Genomic DNA, 9,570 nt, shown 5'->3' with positions numbered 1-9,570 from the left:
GGGGTATTCCCAGTGTAAGTCGCAGACGATCTAGTCGGTAAATATACACTTGCGACAGGATCTGGAAGTGTCGATGGCTTGAATGACAGTGTATCACGCCTATGCAATGCGAAATCTAGTCGCAGAAAGCACGATCGCGATGGTCTCGGCGAAATGACACTTGAACCGCTGCTGGGAAGGCGGATTAAACTATGGCCAAGATGCCTCAACGGTTTGACCATCATTCTAAGCCTCCAAAATTAGGGACATTTCCCCTCAGAATCTGTGAATGGAGGAAGTACTTGAAGTATCTAGAGAATTGCACATATGGTAAGCGGGTTGATTTGATTCAAATCCAGGGATTATTGATTAAGTTTGACGTCTAATGTACCATGCTAATTCGTGCAAACCAACATTGGATCGACAGCTGGAATGGATGAGCACCTCCACTGCTGCGTGCACAGCCACGAGATGACCAGCTAGCTGGAAACCTGACTCAGCCTAGTCCAATGTGTGCGGTTGGAGATGAACACCTCGCGTACTACACCACCAAGTAGATACCACCGTGCGCGACTCAGCACAATTGCTGTCAAACGCATAAGCAGGATTCTTAACCCGGTGTTGCCAAAAACTTAATAATTAATAATGGGACGTAGGGAGTGTGTGTTACACGTTCCTTCCCACGCCACTGTGTTTATGACAACCTATCGGATCTGATACAACTTCACCGCGACAGAGGTTGCGAACATCCCACGAGGCGCATCATTAGAACACTTTATAAGGACAGCCACTTTAATTGATCGCCTCAATGCATATCAGGCTTCTATAGGAAAAAAAAACTAAATAGAACGCCAACCTTCCTCCTACTCCACCTCTGTTGTTATGGCAGTATTGCCGGCGCCAACGATGATGCTACCACTAGAATAGATTCAATAGGACGGTCTTACCATTTAAACCCTCTAAGCAGACCGATTTCATGCAGTTTTGTTTGTGGAACAATTTGACTACCGGGTCAACGAGAAATTGCGCCAAGCTACGTTTGTACCAACGACTCTCGACTAATTCGTTCAATATTACAAAAAATGTCCAGGGACTGATTCTGCTATTACACCACTGCCTTCCCGCCGAACTCATAGTACGATTCGTACTGTACGAATCGTACTATGAGTTCGGCATGATGTGTCGCCTTCAATCACGTAGAAATGTACCCCGCTTTCGCGGCAGTTGACCTTTTAAGCTTTGCAATACAAATCGGAGAGAATTTTTTTTTGGCAAGAAGATCATTATATCCAGAAGTTTATTAAAGGCTTGAGGGTGCGAAAAACGGGGTGCGTGTATTCACAAGTGCTAGTCATGCAATCACTGGTTGCCGATCAGTGGGGAGGGGCATGCGTTCATTCCACAATCGCATTCGGAACGCGCAAGACCAAACCAAGAACCAATCGGCAATACCTAGTCATGCGTTGTAGTCAGTTCTTAGTGCTGGCGATCGCTGCTGTCGTTATTTGCAGCAGCACCATTGTTGTTGCTGAGAATGTGGCTCAGAGCTCGAATTACGTGAACAACGTCAGCCCTAGTGCCACAAATGAAGGCCGACGCTATCTCAAGGGCAGCATGACAACAACCGGTCTCGATGCAGCGGACGAAGAGAGAATTGGCGCAAGTACCCCCAGTTTCAAGCAGTTGTTCGGGTTGGTCAGACTCCCCAACTTTTCGAATGCCCCTGGGATTAAGCACATTAAAGCGGTCATGCAGAAACTCGGCGCCATGCGTATTGCGAGGATGAGGAAGAGGCGCAACAATAGACCTGGGACTTACGGCTTTTAGTTACGTTTTGGAATACACAAATTTCTTTTGTGCCGCTCTGTTGAGTTCTCCTGTCCCCAACAGTTAGCAATCCCGATCACGTGCGAGACATTGATTCATAAGCGCATTGGCTGGTCGGTGTGGAGATAGTCTTACAAGTACATGTACCAGCGGCCTGTGGATGTACGCGCTCCCGCAAACCCGGCACGGTCGAACAGAAAACTCTATGTTCAGGCATATCGTAACTTACTCCCACGTATGGGTACCGGAGACCATCGCGCATGCTGACAATATCGGAAATATACCTCAGGCTCTGCTGTAAGTACTCTCAGTGTGAGCCTCAGACACTGCAACAGTGCTAGTTGTATTAGTATTTGTAATATTCTGGCGGCAGCCTGTACGAGTTGCTCTTTCACAAAGAGATGCGCTCTCTACGGTGAACGCGGTGCGTTCATCGATCGGGTAAAAGCACAGCTGCATCAATTCAGTGTAATTTACATGTACACACGTCTACTTGTATTACGCCACATGTGCAGTGTTGAAAGCTCTACACGAGCTTTGATTCGCTTTTTGCAATTCTTCCTGGAATGGTAGAAATAGTGACTCAGAATGCTTTTCAACAACGCACATGAAGCACATTCATAGCGTTAATCCTGCATATGGTATATATCAGCAATTTACAAGAACTTGCACACCGTTTTCCTGACAAAGTAAACTGCATATACTGTTGACAGGGCATATCATCGGGTACAATTCGAGGATAATTAGCCTTGCTGAGTAAGTGAAAACTTCATCCCAGCCAAAATACGATCCAGAACGCTTTAACACTCGTCCGCTGCAATCAGTGCAACAAGGTATGCATAAATGAGCATTTCATTATAGTAATCGATGCATGACGTATCGAAAAGATTGTAACATAAAGACGACAGGTTTTCTGCACTTCGGTTAATCCAACGACGCCACCGCCTTCATGGAAGCGTATAATGGTTAATAACACACCGCTGTGTGCCTCAAGACGTCGACACCACAGCGCTCCGCTCCGATCTCGATGTCGCTGTCTTTGGTACGACGGCCAAGAATAATGCGCTCTCTGCTGCTGTTGCTGCTATTGCGAACTCATCTCGTTGCCGCTGATTTTCCAGTTTGGAATGTGCTATTCTCCCAATTCTTTAGAGGGATGCTTGCGTGGGAAGTTTTTTATCGAGCCCCGTGCGGGTTGGGTCTCGCTTTAGGGACTTACGTACTTGAGCGGCTCAAGTTCAGCCACGTTAGTGCAAGACACAACCTCACGACCACGGCTCGGTATACTGAGTTGATGACTTCATGAGTGGCAATATATAATTGGGTTATTATAATTGTTAATTCCGTCCAAATTTGCCGAATTTTGGGTCTGTTTGCGGAGCGGGAGGATAATCGCCCACATACAAATCCAAGTCATTAGTAGAACCCACTTCTTTCTTATCTGTATGACCACTAGAACTAAATACTAAAAGTGAGTTAGTACACGCTTCGAAGGGAACAGCTCTGGGTTTTACGCCACAAAATGGCTTAAAGCTTGCTTGTCGTCACGAAGGAGAGATGTAAGGTTGTGCCCCCTGACCATGCTTAACTAGGGTACAGTCAACCCCCAACGTCCAGGGCCCCGATTTTGGCATTAATCGCATGTCATATTTTGAGTCACAAATACGTGCCACCATGAAAAAGGCTGTGCAAGATCGAGAGACGGCTCGATAGGCTGTAAGATTTCTTGTTAGACTTCAGGCGAGTCATGTTCCGTATGTACGCAGCTAAAATTTCTTTTCTCGATCCTTTCAAAGGATGGACGAAGCTAACAAAGTAATGGATTCTCTTTTGTCATGAGATAGAAACGAACCAGTCAACATTAAGCTTAAGACACTTTTACTACAGCATACTTGTACGCGAACGCCACTTTAATGCAACGAGTATTTCTTTGGGAAATCGAGAAATGCATCAGTCAGACAGGGCCCTAGACAGAGAAATGGTGGTTGATTTACATGCTGTCAGATTGATGTGAGAATTACGGCTCGGTTTAACCCCCCCCCCGCACTCACACGCTATTTCGCGTCCTGTCTAGCACGTAACAACTACATGTTAAAAACAGACTAAACTTATAATTTGTCAAGTCTGCCATAAGTACGCTGCCTTTTTTTGAATTGCAGGAATGTCCCAGATGTACTATGCACCAGCATGTTGTCTAATACTCCTTCCAAAAGCTAAGTAAAATGAAGTGGTTGTATATCCAACGTAACTTGGCACCCTTTCTTTCTAAAACGTACAAAAGACAAACAGATTTGGCAAACTTTGTACGGAGTCATCAATTTTGTTGCGGCTAAACATGCAAAAATATCCAGCAATCAATTGAAACGCACAATCTACACAACTGCACGTAGCCCGCGGAGAGTTTGCTGCGTTACTCCCGGTGCTGTCTTCCTCATCCGCGGCATCACTGGCACCTTCATCCTCCTCTTCTTCCTCCGCGCTGTCCTCGGCACTAGCAAGGCGACGCTTTTTTCCAAGCCCGCGCATCTGGATGTCGCGCCCAACCCGAGGACGAGGGCGCTCCTCGCCGTTCTTCCATTTCAGGTGCCAAATCTGGTGGCAAGTCAAGTTGTTGCCCGGGTAGTGATTCGGACGGACGCGATCACAGAGATAGACACTAGTACAGCAAACAGAAAGTGAATATGTGCAATTTGTAGATCTCAATCAGCGTACGTACCGCTTGTTTCCGTCGCTGCAGGCCTCACAGTAGAATCTGGTGGCACTGCGCTGCCCAACCTTCTGCTTTCGAATGGAACACACCTTACATTGGTGTTGCGGTCGTTTCCGTACTCCTTCACGGATTTGGGTCCACTCTGGGAACTCGACCAGCTTGTGCGTCGTTGCTATTGTGCTTGTGGTTTCACCTACTGCTTCCGCAGGTATTATCTATACGATAAAATACGCCAAATCAATATGTTGTATATATAGCATGACCCGATGCATACATGTTGTACATACCTCTTCGACGAAATCCGAGCTGGTGACCTGAAGGAGCTGCAGCGAATAGCGCTGCAGCCGTAGCTGATCGTGGACATCTACCCCACCCATCCAGCGATGCTAGTCACGCATTGCTGATGGGCAGGGTATGATATTCCTCTGTCCGCCAGGTAGGTGACGCCCTACAAAAATAGTAATGACAGCGTAAGTTTAGCGATTTTCAACAACAACTTCCTCAATGACCTACCGCACGTCTCGATCGCTGTACTGCTGCCAGTAGAGAGCAAGTAGACTGGGAGCCTATCCCACCACAGCATGGCCTTCAATGAAGGGCAGCACTTTGCAACAGCAACAATTGATGATCCACGAGCAACGCCTTCAGGTCGTGTAGCATGAGTTGTCACTAGCGCTGGCGGAAAACCTTTCTTGTTTTTTTGTATAGTCCCCACAGTATACACATTGCGAGACAGCAGCTGCAGCGCTAGTTGCACGGACGTATAGAACGTGTCCGTCACCACGACGTGAAAAACGCCGTCCTTCTGGGCCGGGAGCACTTTATGCAGGTTTCGCATTACTGCACTTGGACCGGAGTTTGCGTCAGCTGATAACTGTGCTGTTGATTCCCTGCCGAGTTCGTCTGAATGCTGGTCCGTTCCACAGTAGACTTCGATACTTGAATGTTGCATATACAACATAACCGAAAATCAACATACGTTAATATACAACATGTCAAACTTAACCAAAACAAAATTCTCCGCAGGGAGAGTAACAACCACTTACCGCAAGCAGTACGCCGTCTGGGCGCAACAAGTCATAAACAACTTCGTTCCCAATTTGTGGGGCTTGTCCTTCATGAATTGCCTCGTCATGTTATGGCGGCTTCGAGACGGGATCATCGCTTCGTCGAAAGCCAACACCGGCGGAACCTTGTATCCCCTCGAGAAAGTGTCCTGCAGTGTGTCCACGACCGACCGGACTTTCCAGGCGCGATCCGTCTCGGACCTGGGGTCCGTGTTATCTGTGAAATGCAGGTTCTGCATCACGCGCCCGAACCTTGCCTTTGACATGAAATTCCCGAATGTCCCCTTGGGAATAGCTCCAACCGATGTCATCGCCCAATGATCAGCGAATCGCCTCTTGTAGGGGCATAACATCCTTGCCAACAATAACCCGATGCAGTGCACAATCTCTTCAGCTCGTATTTTCTTGTGTCGCTTCGTCTCCTGTAGTAGGGCATCGTCTCTGCTCACCTCTGCATCTCGCTCGACTCGTTTGGCGTAAATCCGGTCGACACGTGCATTCAGATGCTGGTAGTAGTACCGGTTGCTCTCCGATGCTACTCTTAGCCACAGCGTTGGCGGTAAGAAAAAGAAGAACAGTTGCAGTGGCGAGTCGGCCTTCTCCAGTACAGCTTCGGTGGGCCCATAGGTCTCCTTGGATAGTCCGGGATACGGATCCGCTTGTACAGGATGCGTCGATTCGTCTAGAAGGATATACAACATCAATGAAAAGAAACCATGTTGGATATCATACATAGATAAATCGGCCACCAACGCGCCAAAATTCCACCCGTCAACTCGCATTTTCTTTAGCGCATTCTCGTCCTGCGCAAGCACAGACATCTCCTCGCCTGTCAGCGTAGCCCAGCTATCGACGGTTGCTTTCCAGTTTCGAGGTAACTTGGCTGAGGCTGCCTCCAGCCTCTCTCTTGGCTCTGTCTTTCTGGCGAGCCAAAAGTGCAGCGCCATCCAAACCTCCATCACTTTCATCCGAATCCTCCGCTTCATCCGGGTCCTCGTCCTCGACGTCGGCACCAGCAGCCTCGTCCGGAAAAACTGCCTTTCTAATCCAATTTCTGACTCGGTGTACCAGGCTTCTAAATCTGCGTCTCCCTCGACATCCGAATTCATGTCACCACCTCTTTCCACGTCCTCGGTGGCCTCAGTTACATCTGCGTCCTCGCTAACCAGTCAAGTTAGTATACAACATATGTGAATCCAGACATGTTGTATATACAGCATAAACAAAGCAGCTTCCAGGCGGTTCATTCACTTGCTGCGTCTCGCACGTCCTTTGAGATGAATTATCTGGAGTGTCTGGGACACTATCACACAAATAGACAATATATTTAATCTCCATACATGTTGTATATACACCATAAAAAAATACATACCTTGTGGGCGAACCTGGGACCAGCTCACCGATATCCGTCGTGTTTCCGCTGTTGTCGTCACTGTCTGGCCCACACACGTCATCCATATGCGGACTCGTCTTCTGCTTCTTTAGCGGATCTCCGGACCCCTCTTTTACGGCGATCTCAGCCCTCTTGTGCTTGAGGTCAGCCAGCGCTTGCTTTCGAGCTTCGGCACCTTCCTTTTCCTCACGCGCAACGCGCGCACGCTCTTTCTCCTTGGCAGCTGAGCGCAACAAAGCAGCCGCTTCAGCACGCGCAATGGCCCGAGCTTCCTTGTCCTTCTTTTCCTGTCGTAGCAGCTCCGCTTGCTGCTTCTTTGACATCTTCTTCTTGTCTGACCCTGGCTTACGTTTAGCCTGTGCCTCTCTTTCGGCATCACTTTGCTTAAGCGACGCAATATAGGCCGCCGTTTTGCCAATGGGGGGGGGCCAAACAGAACGAAGAGTTCGAGTAGGTCCAGTTGGCGGCGCAGCTTCCGTGTCAGCCTCGGCCGTGGATTGCACCGGGCTTGGGGGTCTTCTCTGAAGTCAGCTAGGTATTCTTGATGCTCCTTGACCAATCTCTGCCGCTCTGCCACGCTCCTATTCACCAAACGCGCGCGGAAGGCTTCGCCTTCACTCCTTGTTTCACGCCGCGCTGCCATTCTTCTTTCCTACTTTTTTCTCGAATGAGTGAAAGGGGGGCAACCACCAATTTCGGCGTCCGATCAGTCTTTCCCATAAGACTGTTTTTGTAATTTGTGTGTCTTCTTTGCAAATATATTCACCTACACCTGTGCATGTCATGTATAAAACGACGAGGTGTATGTTTTCGTAACATGTTGCAATATACAACGTGTGAGTGCGGGGGGGGGGGGGTTATAATGGTTGCGCACATGCTCTTCCCATGCATTATACATTTTTAGCTTCACAGTGGCTCCCAATACATAACGGGACCAAATTAATGTACATTAATGAATGTCATTATGCATTATTCGGGAGCTCTGCCAATGGCCGAAGCTCGTGCTTCGTAGAGAAAGCACACTACTGTCCAGCCATCGTCAGTTTTCTGGAACATATGTAATCAGTTCAACCCAATAACTAAAGAGTTCTGGTAAGTGCTAGTAAAACCCAAACAAACGTTTTTTTTATCAAAGTAAGCACTGTAGTAATATTCTCAAATTCAAAACCTGCATAGCTCCGACATTGAGAAATAGTATTTTTTAACTGTACAGTAAGCGCCAGGCCTGCCCGTGAGGAGAGTCTCTCTACTTCATTAGAGGTTTGAAGGAATCCAGTCCAGGGCGATATAGCGAGAATGATGCAGTTGGGTCGTATCGCGAAGTGCACGATCAGCAAAGGATCGACCGACATCTTCGTCTGGGGCATCTTCACGGCCGTTGCCGTGCGTGTCTACCAGGCGACTTATAGCGTGCAGGAAATTGCAGAATGACGATACTTTAACAGCTTACATTTGGAGTAGCCTAGCAGCTAGGATTCTCACGGGAAAGCTCCCAGACATGCGCCATGATACGCAAGAAGAAGGGTGCACTAAACGCTCCTCAATTCAAGCCATTACATTGTCCATAGAACGCAAGAATCAAGGTATTTAGCCAGCATACACGAATCTTTTTTTTAACGCAATTGGTACCGCGCTCAAACAATAATTGTATGCGGTTTTATTGGAATAATTGAAACACCAATTGTTTGTTACGCAACCCTGCTCAAGAGACATTCTGTACATGTACCGGGTGACAAATTTGTCTCTGGCAAACGTAGGACCCAAAACTCGAGACCGGGTCAGTGTGTATCTTGGTACCGTTGCGACCACTAGATTGATGAAAAGGAACAGAAAAAATATGGCGCTATTAGGGTCATTTTTTTAATGATGGTAAACTTTGTTGCCTTGAATGTCTACCAGGATCCTCAGTGTTTTAGCAGCAGGCTTCGAGTGTGTTTCTCAGTTTGTAGAAGTGTCAGCTTTAAGATAGAGCTAATTGCCGTACAAAAATTAGACTTTTAGCATATTTCATTATATTACATTGTTCAATTTAGATAACTGGGAACTTCTAAGGTAAGTATTAAGAATCACTATTCAGTGATTACGACTAAACAAGCTCGAGCACATCTGTCTATCTGTAGTAAAATAATTACACTCTTATACACTTGATGTACGTTGGCGTGAGTGTCTGTTGGGTGCGTAGGGTTCGAATGAGTTGATAACTATTCGTTCTTGAAACAAATTCCATTGTCAGAGACCCATTTTGGAGGTACTTCGAATCTGGAATGCCATTCCATTCAAGCTCTAATCACATCGATCCTGCCGGTCGTGCCCAAAACACCAGCTTGCAGTAAGGAGTGTCATGATCCTTCAGTGCCGGCAGATACCTACGTTTGCCGTAATCTCACCCACATTAAAGTAGCCGAAAAGGCAAGACACACTTGTGCATGCCGCATTTAAGCATATCACTCCGCGGGCGTGGAATAATGTAACGGGGTACAATACCCCAAGTGTACCCAAGTTACATGAAGAGTGCCCAGTCACTCTTGAGATACCTGGTACATGGTACCAGGGGCTCTAGATGATATTCCTCTGTCCGCCAGGTAGGTGACGCC

At 47.4% G+C, this 9,570-nt stretch overlaps 1 protein-coding gene across 1 annotated transcript; it reads left to right on the top strand.

Moving 5' to 3' along the window:
• Positions 1-1,437: 1,437 nt before the first annotated feature.
• Positions 1,438-1,806, top strand: PPTG_12362 (hypothetical protein; the record flags this gene model as incomplete). Its single annotated transcript, XM_008908102.1, has 1 exon — positions 1,438-1,806. One exon carries the CDS (start codon positions 1,438-1,440, stop codon positions 1,804-1,806), a length of 369 nt encoding a protein of 122 aa, XP_008906350.1.
• Between the last annotated feature and the right edge of the window lie 7,764 nt (positions 1,807-9,570).

Source organism: Phytophthora parasitica (assembly GCF_000247585.1).
Source record: "Phytophthora parasitica INRA-310 unplaced genomic scaffold supercont2.28, whole genome shotgun sequence".
In the NCBI taxonomy this organism is placed as follows: Eukaryota; Oomycota; class Peronosporomycetes; order Peronosporales; family Peronosporaceae; genus Phytophthora; species Phytophthora nicotianae.
The sequence above is the reverse complement of the archived record's forward strand: the minus strand, read 5'-3'. Positions and strand labels throughout refer to the sequence as shown.